The 20,253-nt window shown below is 46.2% G+C and overlaps 1 protein-coding gene across 6 annotated transcripts in view; it reads right to left on the reverse strand.

The window, feature by feature from the left end:
* Window positions 1–20,253, reverse strand: part of DPP6 (dipeptidyl peptidase like 6) — a 571,444-nt gene that overhangs the window by 154,742 nt on the left and 396,449 nt on the right. For all 6 annotated transcript variants that reach the window (XM_019742500.2, XM_019742502.2, XM_074315064.1 and 3 more), the window contains exon 3: window positions 19,146–19,244. In XM_019742500.2, the coding sequence (XP_019598059.1) occupies window positions 19,146–19,244 (99 nt within the window). The remainder of the gene's footprint in view (window positions 1–19,145; window positions 19,245–20,253) is intronic.

Raw genomic sequence — 20,253 nt, forward strand, 5'->3', positions numbered from 1 at the left:
ACCTGCTACAACATGGATGAACTCTGAGGACATTATACCAAGTGGAAGAAGCCAGTCACAAAAGGACAAATACTGTGTGATTCCACTTATGTGAGAATCTAAAGTGGTCAAATTCATAGAGACAGGAAGTAGAGGGTGGGGGCCAGGGCCTGGAAAGGGGGGGGTGGGGAGTGCTTGTTTAACGGACACAGTTTCATTTTGGGAAGAGAAAATTCTGGAGATGGACGGTGGGTACGGTTATGTAACAATGTGATTATACTGAATGCCTCGAAACTGTACACGTAAAAAGGTTAAAATGGTAAATTTTGTATTACAGATATTTTACAGCAATTGAAGAAAAAGTTCCTGGGACAGAGAAATGGGTTTGACGTAGAGTACGGCCAAAACAGCGGGTCTCACCAAGTGCATCGCTGTTATTCAACCTCTTCTTTTCTTGCTTTCCTCCAGACCCAAATGTACGGCTTTGGAAATCATGGGTTCTTCACACAATTCAGCATGAAAAGAACTACTTCTGCTAATTTAAGAAAGATCCTACAGATCTATTAAGATCCATCGTATGGCCTGTGGCCTCACAAATTGCCACTAAAGTACGTGTCCTCGTGTGTCATGTAACGACGGGCATCTCAACAGCTACAACTGGTTCTGTCCTCCCAAAACGTATCAGCTAACAGAGGAGACTGTGCAGCCCACAGTCTGCAAACCACAGGGTATTTGTACCGCATGACGTCATCGATGCTTGACAGGAACTTGTCACTGCCAAGGGAGGTGACCTCAGCCGCCCACTGCTGGGATCTCCGTGTAACGTCAGGTTTCATTTGTAGGACACAGTGGCCGGGCGCTGAGGTTCCACTCAGCTTCCTGCCCTCATCTCCATCCCCTTCTCTGGGGGGGTCGTTACTGCCACAAAAGGGAGAACCTCACTGCAGTGTAAACGGGGAGGAAATGGTTATTTTTAGCTTATAATTCTCTCTTCTTCACCCATGAGGAAGGCACTTGAACAGTCAGAGCTTTAGCGATGTGGCGTTATGCCTGGAAGCTACCAAGTGTGAAGGAAAAATGACTAATAGAATTACCAGTGCTTCTATCACGAAAAATAATACAACCTCCCCTAAAGCACCTTATGCGACATTCCATATCAAAGTACAAGGGGCGCTGGGGCTTGCCAGGAACAGAGAACAAAAAATGTCATTTCTGTGATAGGATTATCTGAAAGCCAAAATAGACTTCATAATGCCGTTACAAAGACTCTCTCAGATTTAAAAGCTTTTTCCATTAACTGGGCAAAGTAAAACACAATTATGCTTAAAAGTGTACACAGTTTAGAAGAAAAATGTATGATGTTTATATATTGAGTGCAGTGACTTTAGGAAAAAAAACACCCAGCTTTCTGGCAAAGACCTCAATGACTTTTAACTTTTATCATTAGTCACGGGACCAATTTTATGGGTGGATTCCAGTCTCATGGAGAATCACGGACATGGTCACATGACAGTTTATGGCACGCGTCAGTCTAGCACAAACCTACAGGACTGCATTGTGTTAATAATTTAAACGTCTTAACAAATTCTATTTGCATCATGTACGTCACGCGGACAATTACATTACCAAGTAATGTTTGACCCAATCAATCTCACTTGGAAATGTAAAAGCTATTAAAACAACACTATAGCAGGATGCTAAGAGGTTCGCTACAAAAAGTTAGGGAAATGGAGCATTTGTATGGCCTACAATTCAGTGACACCAGGGTACACTTTACAAGATACACTGTGTATTTATGAATCTGTTCTAGAATTTTGCCTATTTTTACCCTTTTTGACGATGAGCGCGATACTTTTCTTTCCCCCCAGCCTTTGATCTCCTCTCTCACGGGCTGTACATCCTTCTAGACTATTTACAATGGTTTTGTAATTTCCTTGACAAGGTGGGTACTGTCAGTTAGGAAGCACATATCTGACTTCTGAACCAAACGTCAGTGACACAAACCAGGCTCCTTTACACCTGCCCTGACTTCTCAAACACATGCTCCAGCCTTTTCATTCCGCCTCCAGCGCCAGGAAGAGGTGCGTCCAAACTCCTTTCGGACCTGACTATTATCAAGTGCTTAGGCAGAGACAAGGGTTCAGGTATAACAAGATCGGCCTCAGTGCCTGAGATTGGGGTAGAGGGACTTCATGAAGGGGTGGTCCCCACAGATGCCCCACGTTGGGAAGCGAGAGTCAGGCTAAGGGCTGGGCAGGGAGGGAGCAGAGATGAGCGGGCACCTGTGCCCATGAGCAGCAGCTCACACAGGTGACCTGCCCTCTGCACACAAAGGTAAGAACTAACCAGACAGCAGCTCAAAGCTCCTGTCTAAGATTTGTAATCTGAGGCTCTTTCAATTGAACGGAATGGGGAAGGGCAGTAATTGCTACCTTCTCCAAGATTTTAAGAACTGTCAAGAAAGAGTCACATGGATTCTGAGTTGCTTCAAAAGAAATAATTAGGCCTAAAGATAGAGACTCTTAGGGATACATTTTTGATTAATATTATAAAGAACTACCTGACAATCAGGGCAGGCTTTCAGAGTCACTGCGCTGCCCTGCGTGGGACGTTCAGACACAGCCTGGGGGAGCACAGCCAGGGATCGTGGACAGATTTCGCCACTGGATGGTGGCTGACGACATGCCATCAACCCGTCCCCACCCTGCTTCTGCCTGCTGTCCCCACACACGGATGGACCAGTGTCCACAGCAGCCCTACTACAGAACACACAAAGGGCCCTGCAAAGACACATTCCAGAATTCCTTCACGGTCTCATTTCATCATGTCTACCGAGTCTCTGACGACTGACACGTCTCTGGATGTCACAAATTCCCTTTGACTTTAAATGTACTATGTTTTTTTGGAATCTCTTAATTTCGTTATACTTTCTGAATATTCTCCAGTTGCACCAAGCTCATTTATTAAAACTTCCTTGTCATTTCATAAGTACCAAGGGCCTTTAATCACTCAACCTAAAGTGCTTTTCATTATGAAGGGCATACAGTTGGTATTTAATACACTGAATGGTCATCAAAGAAAAAAGTGCCGTAGGAGATTAGCTAATACATTTTGTTCACTTGAAAGCCAATTTCTGTATCTGCTGGAGACTCTGGCAAACCCCAAATGCCCCAGGCCTAGAAAAGCACGGTATAATACTTCTGGCTGCCAGAGGGACTTTCTAGGGAAATTGTCCCCATCTTTGTAAATCAATTACTAGTAGGAAGGGAAGATGTGTGAGTACACATTAATTATGCTCCTAGCTGAAAGAGCAGCAGGAAACGGCGATAATGCTCCTCCACGACCACACCAACCAGCTCCTAGGAAGGGGAGCGCTGTGCTTCTTCCATCCTAAATACACGTCTTTATTTCAAGAGAAAAGAAAACCGTTTTTCTCTTTTAGGCATTGTGGGGGAGCAGCTGTTATACGCTTTTAGCATTCTATACAGAAAAGAATAAAAGAAAAATGGCCTTTAAAGTGGTTATTTGGAGGAATTTAGCTAAATACCGAGTATCACACTAATCTGATACAGTGAATAAGAAAACAAGACAGCATGCATCTAACTATTCAAAAGATATTCTCTCTCAAAGCATCAGCCATTTCAGCACTACAGGGTAAATGTGCCAATGCAACTCCTTTGCAGGTAATTGTATTGTTATGTGTCATGAAACACTAAAAATGTCAGAAATATGGGTTTCAATCTACTCAAACCTCAGCCCCACAGACACATTGCTCCTAGTAGCACAGAAAAGGGCAAGCATCTTGATCTTCCCTGAGAATTCTTGAAAGCACCGATGGGGAACAAGCACCTTTTTGAGTGTCATCCAATATCACATCTGTCAGAGTTGAGAAACAGGTCATTTCGAACACAAAGGAAAGATCTACATGCAAAATGCTATGGAAGGAGGAGGCGCCATTCCTAACTTAGCAGCGTAAGGACCTCTGATAATCTGCTCCTTCATGCAAGTAATGAGATTGCAAAAATTATCGAAATCAACTTTTCCCAAACTTTGGCAATTAAACAATGGCTTCCAACAATCAGAGATGCATTTAGTGTAATAATAAAAATAAAAAGCCATATTCCCATAGCCTTCTCCCCAGCTCCATGGTAGCTTGGAAAACCAACAGCTTCACAATCATGGCAGCCATTAAAGTCATCAGTGTAGAAGCTACTGGAAGGGGGAGGGACAGTTTTATAGATCTCCCAAAGCCCCAATTCTTAGAGGACTGTCATCATTTCACCTGCTTGGCAGTTTCCTGAAAACTGCACTCACACGGCTTGTCTTTATTGGATCTGACTCAGAGCTTGCTCACTGCAAAAGCCCTTTCCCTGGGGCATTTGTCAAAAACAATCTGTGACAACTGTTTAAAATAGCAGCTGCTCGAGGTGATGGTAACAGTTGGAGTAAATGAAAAGTTGACCAAGAAACTAAAAGCAAAAGCTAGGGAACAAGATATCCATGAGGGCTTTGAAAAAGTCCAAATATTGCTGGGAATCTAGAAGGCACATTGGCGGGGCTATATGAATGCCCAGGAATTTGTGAGACTGCTCTCATCACTCACCTCTGGCTGACCTTGAGACTCTGAGTAAGCAGGAAAGGAAGGTTATAGCAGGGTTGTAAACTAATATACACACAGAGTGTTGGCAGAAGCTGGGAGACTTCCTAGTTCAAGGAATATAAGGAAAATTCTGTCCAACCATCACAGGACCACTAAGCTAATGCAGCAGACACTTTAGTGGCCACATATGAAAAGAATGCAGACTTTACTGAATTCCTTCAGGGAATCCATTGAACACATCAACAGCAATAGCAGTAATGAACAGCACAGGACCTGGGGAGTGGGTTACCTAGCTTCCAGAGCTGTCATACTATATTATTTAAAATACCAGTATTTAACAAAAACCATGACACGCACAAAGAAACAGAACAGTATGTCTTCCACACAGGAAAAGTTGTGGTTAAGAAAAACTATTGCTGAGGAGGTTCAGGCATTAGACATATTAGGAAAAAAGCCTTTAAGTTAGCTATTATAAATATGCTCAAAGAGCTAAAAAAACACCATGTCTGAAGCATTAAAAAGAATGAGAACTACATCTCACCCAATAGAAAAGAGCAATAAAGAGATGGAAATTATTTGAAATGAACCAAATACAAATCCTGGAGTTAAAAGTACAATATCGGAAATGAAATATTCAAGAGGGGTGCAAAAATAAAATTTGATTTGGCAGAAGAAAGGAGCGATGAACTCAATCACCTAGTTTGAGGAAAAGAAAGAAAAAAGAATGAAGAAAAATTAACAGACTTTCAGAGACCCATGTGACATCAAGTGTATCAACATATACATAACAGGGGTCTAAAAGGAGTCGTGAGAGAGAAAAGGGCAGAAATAACATTTAAAGAAATAATGGCAAAAAATACTAGAGAAGTGAACCCTTTTCAGCTCATTCTATGAGGCTAGTATTAACCTTGATAGAAAAAACAAAGACATCACAAGAAAACTATAGACCGATATTACTTACGAATGAATATAAACACAAAAACCCTCAACAAAATATTAGCAAACCAAATCCAGAAACCTAAACAGAATTATATACCATGACAAAGTGGAATGTATCTCAAAAATATAAGGTTAATTCAACATACTGTTTCCCTAAAATAAGACCAGGTCTTATATTAATTTTTGCTCCAAAAGACGCATTAAGGCTTATGTTCAGGGGATGTCCTGAAAAATCATGCTAGGGCTTATTTTCTGGGTAGGTCTTATTTTTGGGGAAACACAGTGGGAACTCAAGCAATGCAATGACGTATTGGTCCTTTAAAAATTTTTTAAATTAGTTTCAGATGTACAAAACAATAATAGTTAGATATTTACACCCCTCACAAAGTGATAACCCTCCTCCCCCAATCTACTACCCCTCTGACATCTATACAGCTGTTACAATTCCACTGTCTCTGTTCTTTACGCTGTACTCCACCTCCTGTGCGCATATATATATATATATATATATATATATATATATATATATGGTAGTCGACATTCATTAATATTCAGCTTCAGGTGTACAGTGCAGTGATCAGGCATCTACACCATCCATGAAGTGGTCTCCCTAATAGACAAGTGTCCATCGGACACCCTACCAAATCTTTACAACATCACTGATTATATTCCCCAAACGGTCTTTCATATCCCTGTGGCCATCTTGTGGTTACCGATTATGCTCTCTAATCCCCTCACCTTCCCCCTTATCCCATCCTTCTCCCATCTAGCAACCCTCAGTGTTTTCTCTATATCTCTGAGACGGTTTCTGATTAGTTTGTTCATTTATTCTATTCTTTAGATTCCACATATAAGTGAGATCACAGCGCTATACACAATAGCCAAGAAATGGAAACAACCAAAATGCCCATCGCTAGCCGAATGGATTAAGAAACTGTGGTACATTTATACAATGGAGTATTACGCAGCCGTAATAAAGTATTGGTCCTTTTGTGTCTGGCTTATTTCACTTAGTGCAGTGTTTTCAGGATCCATCCACATTGTAGTGAAACTAGCATTTCATTCCTTTTTAAGGGCTGAATAATTCCAGTATGTGCATACCACATCTTGTTTATCTGTTTTCGATGGATGAATACTTTAGTTGTTTCTGCATTTTGATGATTATGAATAATGCCGTGTGTGTACAAACATACAGAGGGCGCCAAAAAATGTATACACATTTTAAGACAGGAAAAAACTGTATTAAAATTGTAATACTCAATATATACTGACAACAAAAGTTGAATACAAGTCATGTGTATACATTTTTTGGCACCCCTGATATATATATATATATATATATATATATATATATATATATATATATATCATATCACAGCTAAAATGTTCCATGTAGAGACATCAATATAAACTTATATCTAGCTTACTAAGATACAGATGGAAAGAGATGGATAGATGCACACACACAGATTAGTGTTCACACAAATATGCCCTCACTCTATCAGCTGTGAAGACAGCCTTCTAGAAGCAAGGATGGCCTGGAACCAGTGAGGATAGATTTGGTTTCTCATATCATTATTCAGTAGAAGAAACCAGGGCTCCTTGGAGAAATGGCTAATTCTAGGGCTGGGGCAAGGAAAATATCAGATAAGCCTATAGCATCTTGTATTAGAAAGAAAGAAAAAGGGAGAAGGAAGGAAGAAGAAAGAACAAAAGAGAAAGAAAGAAAAGAAAGAGGAAGGAGAAAGAAAGAAAAAAAGATGGGAAGGGAGGGAGGGGGAAAGGGAGGGAGGAGAGAGGGTGAGAAAATCCCGCAATGATGGAGACATGTCTAAGGTACAGAAGAGCTGAGAGAGTGCCCGATGGACCAAGCTGGACCATTTGAGGAAAAAAAAAGTAGCATTGGATTATAACACAATGTTTAAAATAAACATCCATGAGTTGATATTAAATAATGACAATAAATAAATAAATGGTGGAGAATAGACAAATCTCCAATGCCTAAGAATTCTCAATAATTCATACAGACACTGTGCTCGCAAGAAGGTAGAAATGACCTTTCACTCCTGAGGGTGGGCTGTGCACAATGGCTCCATGCACACAGGACAGTGTGGGAAGAGGGGAAAAGAGAAACTCTATATAGAGACACCTGACAGATGTGACCTCAGCCAGGTGGCCACTGGTGACACCGAGAGCCATATGTCATGTGACAGCATGTACCCTATCATGACGCGAGGAGAATAGTGCTTTATGACTTGGTCTTCCTTCCCAAACCCGTCTAATAATGAAGCAAAATCAGAAAACTGCCACTTAGGAACGTGCTACAAGAGACCTGACCGATATCCCTCAAAACACCTGACTGACCCCTATCAAGGTCACTGAAAACAAGGAATGTCTGGGAAGTTATCACAAGAAGAGTGTAAGGAGCCATGAAGACCGAATGTAACGTGATGAGCTGGATGTGGCCCTGCAACAAAAAGGACATCAGGAAAAAAACTAAGGAAATCTGAATTAAGTACAGATTTCAGTTAATAATGACGCGTCAGCATTGGTTGGCTAATTGTGATAAAGGTCCCATCCGAACGTCAGATGATAATACCAGGGAAAGTCAGGGTTGGAAGTCTCAGATGCTGCACCCAGCATGCCGTGAAAAGAACACATTCCTGGTCGGCGAGAGACATTCCTCTGGTTCTAACTGCAGTGACAAAGTGGAACAGTTGTTCTCAGTTCAACTCACCAAACATGTACGGCCTTTTGTTTCCCAAACTACAAAGTCACTTTCAATACGGCAACTTTGACTTCATGGTCCCAGACACACATGACCCATGTCCCAGGTAACACACGATGGAGGATTTAAATGCATGAACTACAAGTTTGAAAAACTCATCCAATTTTAATAGAGTTCCACAGGAAAAAAAAATTGATATTGTGTATTTTCCATTTTGCTGTTTTGTCTTTTTAACCAAAAGCTACCTCATTCTTCATTTTTAAAGATAAACTTGGGTATTTTTAGTTAGGAAGGGCTATATTTAGAGGCAGTATTTAATAATCGTTTTCAGAAATATGGTACGGAGGTTTCGGGCTATAATGATCTGTTGGACAGAAAAAGAAGGATGAGACAAGAGTGATATTTCATAAAAATTAGGTCCCATAAGTTGATCCTTCGACTTGTCTATTCCTGGCCTCATCTCTCTTCCGTATCACACCTAACTACATTAAAAAAATAATCATGGAGGCTCTTGGCTTTGGCAGAAAGCACGGCTCTTGCTCAAATGACCATGTCACATTGCTAGTGCTTTTATAAATGAGAGGCAGCTAAATTTACACTCAAAGGAACATTATATATTAATAAGTGAATTAACAGGTCAGTGATCAAGAAATCACACACCCAGTTAACAAGCCAGACCCCATCTGTCTCCATGCTTATTTGCTACACAGATACAATGCATACATCGACAGCACAAGCATAAATCTCCTGAAACGCTGGCCTTACAATCCATTCTCCAGCGAGGCTAAAAATAGCACCGTTAACTGGGGTTTTCGTGTGCATCCCGAGCCACTGGGGGGCACTGTTTCATAAAATCCTCTGAGCCGAACTGAGGCTTTTAAAACCAAAAATAATAGCGGGTGCAGGTCGAGTGAAGACAGTTCAGAATCCATCAGCGTTGGTATGCAGGGGTCATTCAGGAAAACTAGTATTATACTGTTCGTGCGGCTGACCCATAGGTGGGGAGCAGTGGGTTTTAATCTCAGCCCATTGGGGGGCTGACATGTAAACTCAGCGCGTTTCTATGCACATCTGAAAACCTCCGTTTCTGTACCAGAAAACCACACATCTGTGGAATCTTTCATACCATATATGGAACATTTTCACAAAACATATGATTCTGATCTTAAACGGTGTAGCTATGTTTCACAGGGTTCTTGAAACGCTCCTTTATTGGGAAGTTTTTCTGTTGGAGGCGACCGGATGCTTTTAGGTGTAGCCGAACGGGCACCTCAGATCCCAAAGCCTGAGCCGTCTCCTTTTACCACCGTTTACAACGGCCGAGGTCATGGTTCCAAAGTGCCCTCAGACAAGTGGCCTCGTCTGGCCCCAAAGAATTACCCGAGGGAAGCGTGATTTTAAGCCTGTTTTTCAGATGAAGACCTAGTGACAAGAGGCCCAGGGAGTAGGTGTGGAACCAAGGTGACGGCTGGGTCCGGCCTGTAGAAGATGCTCAGTGACTATTGGCCAAATAAACAAACAAACATAAGGACAAACACACAAAAGGCTGAGCGTGTATTTTGTCCACTTGACCGAGGAAACGTGGCATTATTGAGATGTGCCGTGTTGAGAAATGTACCTTCAGCTCAGCAATTCTCAGTGTTCCCTGTCACAGAAGGAACAGAAGCAGCAAAAATAAATGGAATCTCGGGGGATCCAGAAAAACACGCGGGCAGAATAAGCCATGATCACTTCGTGCTGAGCAGACAGAAACCCTGGACGGCAAGTTCAAGTTCCTGGTCGTGAGCATTAAAGCCTCAATGACCCTCAAACTTTAAAGACTCTAATGAAAATGTGACCCAAGCCTGCGCCTTCTCTGGCACACTGTCCTGTTTCTGCTGCAAAGTGATCGTCCTCAAACACAGTTCTGATCACGTGGTTCCCAGGCTCAGAGCACCCCAAATGCTCACACACTCATCCCATGAAGTCCCTAGCACAGTATTTAGGGTCTTCTGCAGTCAGAGCTCCTCCAATGCATCCAATCAAAGCTTGTGCCACATGTCCCTCCTCCACTCGGGGTCACCAGGGGTAACAGCAGGTAACATGCATGACGTGCCACAGAGGTACAGTTCTGTCTTCCTCCACTCAAGCCGTTCTTTCTGTTGGGAACATTCTTCTCTCACCCTCCCCGACTTTCTCCCATGTCTGGACTGAAGCTGCAGTCCAAATGCGAAACGTCTTCCTAAATCCTTAGTGCAGATGTCCTCTGCGTTTTGGGGACCCTCTCGCAGTGACCCTTCTCCGGCACTCACCGTCCACTTGTGCAAAGCCCTGGACGGCTCCATCAGCTTCCTACACTCACACCGGGGCACACGCAGAGCCAAGCACACACACCAGAGAAAAGATAAGCAGTTCATGTTGGATGTCAGGCACATACCTTTTTACAAGGCAGCTTGGCTCACTTACATAGGTCTGAGTTTATTTTCAGCATTTTTGGGAAACTAACATGACTTTCAGAATGAGTCCCACCGCTGTCACGAGAAGATGGAGGTATGTGTCAAGTTCTGTGAAGTGTTCCCAGAGAACTCCTGTAGCGTGTTACACAGATAGACTGCCACTGGCATTATTTTTGCTTTGTTTTTACTATTCCATACACTTCAAGCTTGCAGAGCCAAAGGCTCAGTATTCTCTACTTGTACAATTTCCCATCATTGGATGAAAAATCCCAGAGAAGAGGGGCTGGGAGAAGCTCCACCAGCTGCCTCCTACTGGGGGTGGTTTTCACCACGTAGGCGGTGGGTGCTCCTGGCGAGTAGTGGATGGAGGCCAGGGATGCAGCTAAATATCCTGCAGGACATAGGATGGCCCCGTGCAAAGAAATACCTGGTCCAAATGCCAACAGAGTCAAGGCTGAGAAACCCTGATCTGGCAGAAGCAGGAGGGAGTCTTGGTGACATTTCACGGGCGGAAACACTAGCCATAGATCGTCTGTCTTAGGTGTCTTGTGTGTGGGGAAAATTAATTTCTTAGTGGGTTAAGCCACTCACGGGGGTTCCCATCAAAATCAGCCCAGGGATTCACTCTATTTTCTTTTCTTTTTTTTCTTTTTGAGTTGTTCACTCCTTCTGACCTCAGGGTTTTCAGACGGCTCTGCTCTGATCTATGCCAACCATGACAATCTGACTCAAGTCTTGTGTCAGCGCTGGGTTTTCTGTAACTAGGTTTAGCGCAGGCAGTTGCCTCTGACACCACTCTCCTCCATGTCTCTGTGCACACCGGTCCCGGACCACAGAGCTCCTTCCAGAAGGTATCTCATCCTTTTTCTTACGCCCATGAGAGAGACACAGAAGTCCCCTCCCCATCGCCCGCTGACCAGGAAGCCTCTTGAGATCTCGCAGAGCAGGCTGGCTGGCTTCCGGAACAAAAATAAACAGGGGAGCCCAGCTTTCAGGGATAATATAAGGGGTACGTTATAGAAAAGAGGAAAGCATGCATAATCGTAATCCTCGGAGATAAACATTGCTAACACATTGTTTTATTCTCTTCCGTAATTCCCCCTCCCCCTCCCCAAGTAGATGTGGGGAAATTAGGCCCGTTTTCATGAACCATGGGCACATGTGATGCTATTTTCAGTTTTTTCATCAATATTACATCGTGAACATCTTTCTGTGGCTGATGGTCTCGACAGGCCTACTCCCATCCCATTTTGAGGATGGAGCCACCTACCCTCCGTCTCTCTCTGAGTCTTAACTCCAGGTTGAAATCTCTCAGAAGATACAGTAATTGGACAGGTTCTTGTAGTGTTTTCAGGTTCTTAACCTATAAAAGGAGAAGTTGAGCTATAAGATCACAAAGGTTCTTCTCAGTTCTCCCAAGTCTTGAGCTTTGGCCTAACTATGACGCCAGCTTCACGGTGGTGGGGGGGTGTATTCACGTCTTCACCGCCGGTGCCCCAAACAGTGCCTGGCACACAGTAGGTGCTCCACACAATGTTGAATGACTGACTGACTGAATGAATGCACTAGAAGTCTACTTCCTTGAAGACGGGGGATACATTTTCTTTTGTCGTCTTGAAGTGTAATACAGGCTAAAACAGTAAAAACACATCCAAAATTCTCTAGCTATAATCACGGTGGGATGACCAGCATTGGGCATTTAAAGAAAAGTGAGTGTCAGGTGTACATTTCTAAACTTTGAAGTGTCACCGAGCATGCTGTGCGGCCGTTTCCCAGCGTGCTGGAGTGACTGTGAGAGCAGGTGGCAGGCCCATCGTGGTGGCTCGTGCATGACTGGGGGGTCATGACGGATGGGGCCCCCTCACAGAGAATATAACAGACCCATAGACGCCGTTACTGCCGTGGGTCTAATGGGCATGACTTTCCTGCTGGGTCTCTCCAGGTGTGCGTGCCATTCTCAGTGCTCAGGGGACAGCGACTGTCGAACAATCACCCTCCAGGAAAAACGCTGACAATTATAGGATAAATATACGCTACCTGGTAATGGGATGTTCTCACAGAGTAAAAAACCTTAAATCTCTAGGCTGCCCTCTCCCCCTTCTGGGTCAAGTCAACTATATTAAATGAAGTCTCGCAGCTTTAATGTTCATAACATCTTCATGCTGCTTTTCAAAAATTAATTCACTCTTTCCAGACAGGAGATTTGCAGGCTCAGCTCCTCAGAAAAGGGGATTATATTTAGTGCATTTAGAGGTCCACTTAGATCTGTGTTTCTCCTGAAATATTTTAAGTTTTCTGGTGTTTATCCCGGAGAGGAAAATATCTTAAAAACACATCACGGCCATGTGGCTAAAAATTAAGATCAATGAAATTTTCAAATCTTAAGAGATTCTTCCCTATGAAAATGTAAGACTTTGCGTAGTAGGTCCGTTATGAATTATTGTTGGGTCCGGGTGGAGGAGACGGACTCTACTCCAGTCGGTGTTTATTTAATGGCTGTTAACAAGGGCCGCAGCACGCAGCCTGGGACCGCTGGGACCCCGGGTAGGGGTACTGCCGGGCCGAGTCTCAGTGGTATTTTCCTCCTCTTCCCCTTCCGCGTCCAGGTCCACGCACAGCTGTGTGTGTACAACTCACCATCCCGGAGCAGCCTTGCTTATGCCGTCCTCTGTCCCCCACTGGGCCCTGCAAAGACTTTGCATGAAGAAAGTGATTCATCAGAGCATGTGAACGTCCTGCTGTCAGCCCTGCATCATCCAAGAAACAAAGCAGGGCAGGTGTCACCGTCAGACACCACAGGGGTCCCTCTGCTCTGAGGGGCAGTCCCAGAGGGGCCCTCGCGGTCTGGCCCCCACCTGCACGTACGGCCTCATCGCCTCCCCGTCTCCCCGACATTCCCAGCTTACGACAAACTGACGTTCAGATCAGTCCCTGGACATGCCACAGATCTGTTCCTAGCCCGTTTCTCTCCGCACTGTTAACAAAATTCCCTACTCCCCATTTACACCACCAAACACTTTTACTTGACACAGTCCTAGTTTGGTTCAAATGTCCTCTTGGCTCAAATGTCACCCTTGGCACCCTCCCTGAGCTCCTAAGGCCAGAAGCTGCCGTCCCTTTTACTCTCAGCGCACTCTGTGTCGCGGGAAAGTCCTCGTGCTTCTATGTCACCTCACGATCTCAACGTCCCCCTAGCCTGCAAGTGCCTAAGGGCCAGGCCTGTGCCTCATTTTTCTTTATACCTTTTCCCAATTATTGACGTAAATGAATGAATGAGTGAAATCGACTAATATGGAGGAGGGAGAGGGTGGAAAAGACACTGGACTGCGAATCCTGAGGCCTGATGTGTAACCTGGATCACTCACTCTCCCCATTGAAGCATCGTGGGGACTGTCAGGCGGTCTCACACTTGGCTCATCTCACACCCTGCATGTCCTGGGAGAGGCCCCACTCCCATATTGGACAGGCCACAGGGCCACAGGGTGCACAGGTGGCTTTTACAGCCCCACGGTGCGTCCTGCTCACACACACAGCCTTGCATCCAGGCACAGAAGCTTGTCAAGCAGAGTGTGGTCATGTGCGGTCTCAGAAATGGGACCTCTGGCCCTTGAATTCTTTTAAAAGTTCAGAATCATCACCTAATTCAAGAGAGCCAAAGACCAGGCAGCTTCGTATAGAAGAACCACTCCCAGAACTTTTGTGTCTTAAAACTAGGAAGATTCCGTATCATAAACCACGTTTCCACTTATGGAAGATGGTTGCCGTCATCAGACTATAACCATTTGAATCTCACGGGGCCAAAGACAGAGGAAATCCACTTCAGAACAGAATGAATCTAAATAGTTCAGTTCCGTCTTCTACACCTGCCAGTCATGGGCTATCAGGCCTCCATTGTTTCACATCAGGTTGAATAAAATTTCCCTAGAGACCTCCAATGAGTGAACCTGTTGGTGGCGGGTTCCCCAGTTCACTGAACCCCAGGAGGTCACAGGTCTGTGCTTCCTCATGACACCACAAGGACGAACGGAGGATGAGACTCAAGCCACCCTTTTGTGCTCTTGTGCAATGAGTCCCACCCAGCCTCTGATTCATTCACTCAAGTCACACGTGACCCAAGATCAGGATGGGGGTTGAAAACGTTACTAAAGCTGAGCCTCAAGAAGGCCGGGTTCTCCCTCAGGTCTGGCTCCTGCAACAGCCCTGGGGGTCGTATCCTTGGGTGGAGCGAGATTTCTGCACGACCCCACGTTAAAGCCTGCTCTGACTTCCCGTGATAAGAGAAGCGCTATCTTCTAAAGAAACCTCTGGTTAAACTGCAAACCTGGGGCACTAAGCAGACAGGCAGGGAACGTTCTGGATTGTGGCTGGCTGGGCCCCATCTTATTTCTGGGCCAGTCTAACAGGAGTCTCACCCCCTAACTGAGATTTTACAGCTGGTCTTCAGAACAAAGCCTCACGTGGAACAGGAAAGGGGACATGAGCACAAGACCTTCCTGCTGCTTAAAGGACCCCCTCCTTGTAGCGTGTAGGGGCCACACTGCCGGTTTGGGACACAGACAGACCTGAAGTCACATGTCCTCGCCTGACACTAGCCATGTGACTCAACTGATTCGCTGCCTCTCCCAGCCTCAGCGTCCTCACGTGTAGGATGGAGACACCACCGGCCGCAAAGGTCTGCTGTGAGGCTCCCGTGAGCTAAGGTGCGCGTAGCGATGGTGCGCGGCCGGAAGGGGGGCGAGGTGGGAGAGGCGGACGAGGACGAGAATGAGGGCTGGGAAGAGAGCAGAGGAAGGGGCCTCCTGGGGACATCCCAGTGCATGCCTTTGAAATTCCTATAAAATCTGCGTGCACCGTGGGCACGTGTCTCTTTTCCACCCTTTCCATTTTGGGGGGTTGTTGGGATCCGGCATTGCTGCTCGCTGTTTGTACTGACTTGCCACCACTCCTTTCTGGAACAAAATGCTGTGCTCACCTGTGCATGCCTTTAACTAACACTTCCCAGGCACCGCACTGGGGGCAGGCGTCCAGTCCCTGTCACAGACCAGCAAGTAAAAATAACCGGATGCTTTGTAAGTTACTACATATAATGTGCCGTATGCTCTCTGCACAAGGAAAAACCATGTCCTGTACCTCGTCATGACCCCAAATCATCGAGCAGACCAGAGTTCTAGGCATCGAGTATAATAAATATGCAGTGAAGGTTAGACAGTGTTGCTGGAGGTTGCTCCTGGGACACTGCCTGACCTGTTCACACTGCAGTGTAGGGTTTGGTCCCTGGAGACTCCGTCTGGTCTGGGGCCATGATGGACTTCTTGAGCTATGGAGGCTGGAGCTAAATCACTTAAAGAGACTCAGTTATGACCCCAGAAGGAAAGCCTGCAAGGACACACCAGTAGAAGCTTTGCTAAGGTCATGAGCAAGCAGAGAATGGGAGCCGTTACAACCCCCCACGTACGCCCAGGACATTTCCACGGCAGCTGCAGTAGGTATCAAATGATCACAGGCAATGGTGTTCGCTTAAAATCTGAGCTCCCAATAAAAGTTAGAGAACGCCCTTGCTTCCTAGTCCGATTCATTTTCTCTGTTCATCAAGGTCACGGGTGGGGACGAGACGACGTGGACGTGTTCCTGTTCTTCTAAACTCCGTCCAGTTCTGATTCTAAAGGGGAGGAAGCCACAGTTTCTGGGCAGATGTGGGGCTGTGAAGGCAGAGGGAGGTGATGGGGAGAGTACGGGGTTACATGAGGGTAAGAGTGAGACGGACCTCGCTTCGGCCTCCGTATGCGGCATCTCCTGTTAGTCACTTCAAGACGTCCTCTAGGCCTGTCCCTGGGGCTTGGGCAGTCAGGAAGACGGGCTCTGAACAGCGCAAAGAAGAACCCCAGGGAACCACTAATGCAATGATGTTCAGAGAGTAAATGAACAGACTCTAATTCTCATTCAAGGGAGTAAGGTCTGTTTGTGTAGCCTTACTTACTTGGGGATCTTAACTCAACATTGTTAAAAAAAAATAAACCCACCAATTTGGCTTAAGGATAAACAGCCAACCTAGGCATTCTGTGTTCAGTAAAAACCTATTTTAATGCAGGGAGTCACTGAGAAGAAAGTGGGACAAGAAAACATTCCACGAAAGACCGGAGTTACATACGGTGCCAGTTCCCCCCGATTTCAGCCCCAAAGGCTCCTCGTCACGTGCTCACCTGAGCACAGCCTGCTCTCCCTGGCACCCCATGTGCACACCCATGGGCAGACAGCATGCAGGGGGGACCCCACAGTGGGACGTGGGTCTCGTTCCTGAGGCTCTTACAGCAAATAAACACAGTGACTTCCGCAGTGCGTTCCTGGGCTCTGCCATCGCTCTATCAACCATGTTACCGGAGGCAAGACCGCGGACGAGCAGGGTCTGCACAAGTCGGCCCGTTCCCATTCCTGCCTCAGAACCTGCCGGGCACTGTTACCCAGTCCTTTTCAGGCACACGCACCTGGCCCAATGGCTGACTCATCAGTCAGTCAGTCAGTGAGTCAGTATTTAGGGAGACCTAACATGCCAGGAACTAGAGCAGTCACTACAGCACAGTTATCGCCCTAAGAAGTTTGCTGTCAAGGGCAAGACAGCGCTGCAAACAAATACCTGAACATAAGATCAGAGATGCTGCGTGCATGGGATTGACAGGTCACAGGGGATTACACTCAATTACGGAAGAGATCAAGTGATTCATTTTTTATTAATTAAGAAGGTGATCAATGTTTGAAAAGATGTCAATGATAATTAATTAGCCTCTAGCCGGCTGATGTGGTGAAGGACGTGGAGGAATAATTTAATTGAAGCAATAAATGGTAACGGCTGTGCTCGCGTGAGGGTCACTGCATTCAAGGATGCAGAGGCTAATGAATGGGATTTCCTGCTCGGCTTTCAAAAGACCGTTCTAGAAAGAGCACCCAGGGGCCTGCACCCTTGGGCTGGGTACTTCCCCGGCTCTCCTCATATGGAGGAAAGTAATATAAGAAAGGGGTGAGCGAGTCCTGCTCTGCGGGCTGCTGGGGTGACCGTGGGCGTGACATTCCCCGACAGCGTTGTCAGGCGGTCACCTGCCTGCCCTGTGATGACGTCTTGGACGCCATCTTGCTCGTCTGTCTCACTGGGTAGGAAACTGGAGAAGCTGAGGGTTGTGGGGGACCTTCCGGAAAAGTCCCGAAAAGCCTTGGAAGCCCGAACAACCCTGTAACATCCTGGGAAACGCCAGCCGCTTGAAGAGGAAAAATTACACGTAAACCTCACCCGAGACCCCTTTGTCGAGAAAGCACGGTACGTGCCTTTGTGTATACACACAGGTACACGGCCCCAGGCACAAAACGGGGGCAAAGCCTGCTCCCACCGAACGCACATAAAATGGAAATGGGACTGCACCCCGGCGAGTGCCAGTATTTAGTTCAACAAACATGGAGGCCGTGTTTCCCAGGGGAGCGGCCCCCACCGCAGGGGCAGCAATTGAAAAATTCAGAAGACGCTGGGAGAGCATGGGCCCTGCAGAGACTGCAGAGATGCGAGTCCCTAAATCATGACTGAAACAAGACCAGCAGCAGGGCCCAGTGTCCTGCCGTCGCCGAGGGGACAGGAGCGCCCCTCAGGCAGAGGACCCGGGCTTTGGGTGTGGCGCTCAGACAGCGTCTGTGCCCCTCTGGAAGGAGGAATGCAGCTGGCTGCTGTCGCTCTGTCCTCTGACCTGGCGATTACTTGTCAAGGGCACCTCACTGAGGCTAAAACTAAATGCAAACAAGGTTCTGGAGACAACCGGAGACGCGTCCTGGTGAGATGACCCGACGGACCAGCTGCAGAGGACGGGTGAGCAGTCATTTGCAGCTATTCTCTCCTGACTTCACTCGAAAATCATTTCACACCCAACGCGAGGGAATGGATGATGTCCTGGACCGAAAAACGCAATTCTTTTGTCTTCAATTCTATTTTGTTTTGTTGAAAAAAAAAAAGCCACCCAAACAAGAAAAGTAGATTTCATCCAGATTCAAGTTCAAGAGGAAAATGAGTATGCCTGCATCTGGGCGCTGGGCCGCACTGTTGCATTTATTTGGTGGCGTTCTAGAAGAATCCATTTAGTTCTAGTGGGGAGTGTGAGCCAGAAGAGCTTGATGGGGAACCAGGAGTGGGGGGAGGAAGGAGACTCTGAGACTCTGCCTGTTCTTGTTGCTTAGCAACACCTCCCATCTCTGTGGGAGGATGATACGGGGAGATGACACAGAGGACCGTCTCTCCTGAAGGAGCAGCCCTGTTTGATCAGATACGCATTTCCTTAGAATGATAATAAGATGATATCACAGCCAGAGCTCTGTGGACCCACTGCCTCAGCCCAGGAGGAAACTGAGAGGCAAACCACGGAAGCCAAGCTGTCAACAAGTGGCTGGGAGTGGGAAGGGGGTTTCTCACAGGCTCCTGGGACCCAGCACTCACCACTTATCCACTTGGCCTCCGGGTCGTGAACTTTCAACTCGTCACTGAAGAGATCTTCCAACGTGACCTTCTTCTTCTGAGACAAACTGTTGTCTTCCACTAGAAAGAAACGAGGCAAACGGTTAAACTTTTTCTTTTCTGGTGAAAGAGAGGACCATAAAACATTCTGATTGCCATCCAGAAACAGTATAGATGGTAAAGACAGGTAATTTCTACAAATGGAAGCTGCACAAAAGCCAGTCATGCTTTCTGGTCTTAATTAAACCATCAGAAACCACGATGAAGGGATCACGATTCAGAAAAATGGCATCATTCCGCCCCCTCCGCTGCAAACACATAAATGATCCTATTTCTTAGGTGTGGAGGTAAATCAGTCTCAAGACTGATTTATGACAAAATCTGGTGGGAACAGTCAGAGAGGATGAACAAATGTCTAGAAAGGCACTCGGCTGTGTTACGTAATCAAGCATTTATTTGTTAGATGCCGACGGTTGGCAGCATGGTGTGTGCCAGGAATTAAAAGACAACTGACAGCCTCAGCTGCCTGCTCTCCATACCCCTCACTGTCCCAGCTGGCTCTGAGTTGGGGATTAGATCTTGCTCAGACGGGACCACCCGCCAAAAGTCTGCGTGCCAGCTCCCAGCCTGCGTCCTGCCTCACTGTGGTCACTGCGCCTGGGGTAACCTTCAAGGCACAAACTCATATCCATCACGAGGAGGTGTGTAGTGCATGCCAGCAGCAGGGAGGGGACACCTTGGAAACCTGGTAGCTTTCATCCTATTTCCCGAGCTTAAAGCTTCCGGGGTCTTAGATCTGTGTCAGAAGATTCAAGCCAGAAGTCCATTCATCTACTTTGAAAAGACAAAGGGCCGTCCGCCCGTCTGACTAAGCTCACAGATGAAACACATGAGGGCGGCACATCAAAACCCCGTCACGTCCGTTACATTGGTGGGAAACTCTTGATCCTGGCCATTTCTGAGGTACACCAGCCCCCTCAAAAGCCTGCTTATGACCCTGTCTTCTTAGACATAAGACAGTGACTGTCGCTGCACTTTTCTGGCGGACTCGGGGCCTTGCTGCTTCAGCTTTGGGCGGTGCCTCTGCGTG

Source organism: Rhinolophus sinicus, linkage group LG11, assembly GCF_036562045.2.
Source record: "Rhinolophus sinicus isolate RSC01 linkage group LG11, ASM3656204v1, whole genome shotgun sequence".
Classification (NCBI taxonomy): Eukaryota; Metazoa; Chordata; class Mammalia; order Chiroptera; family Rhinolophidae; genus Rhinolophus; species Rhinolophus sinicus.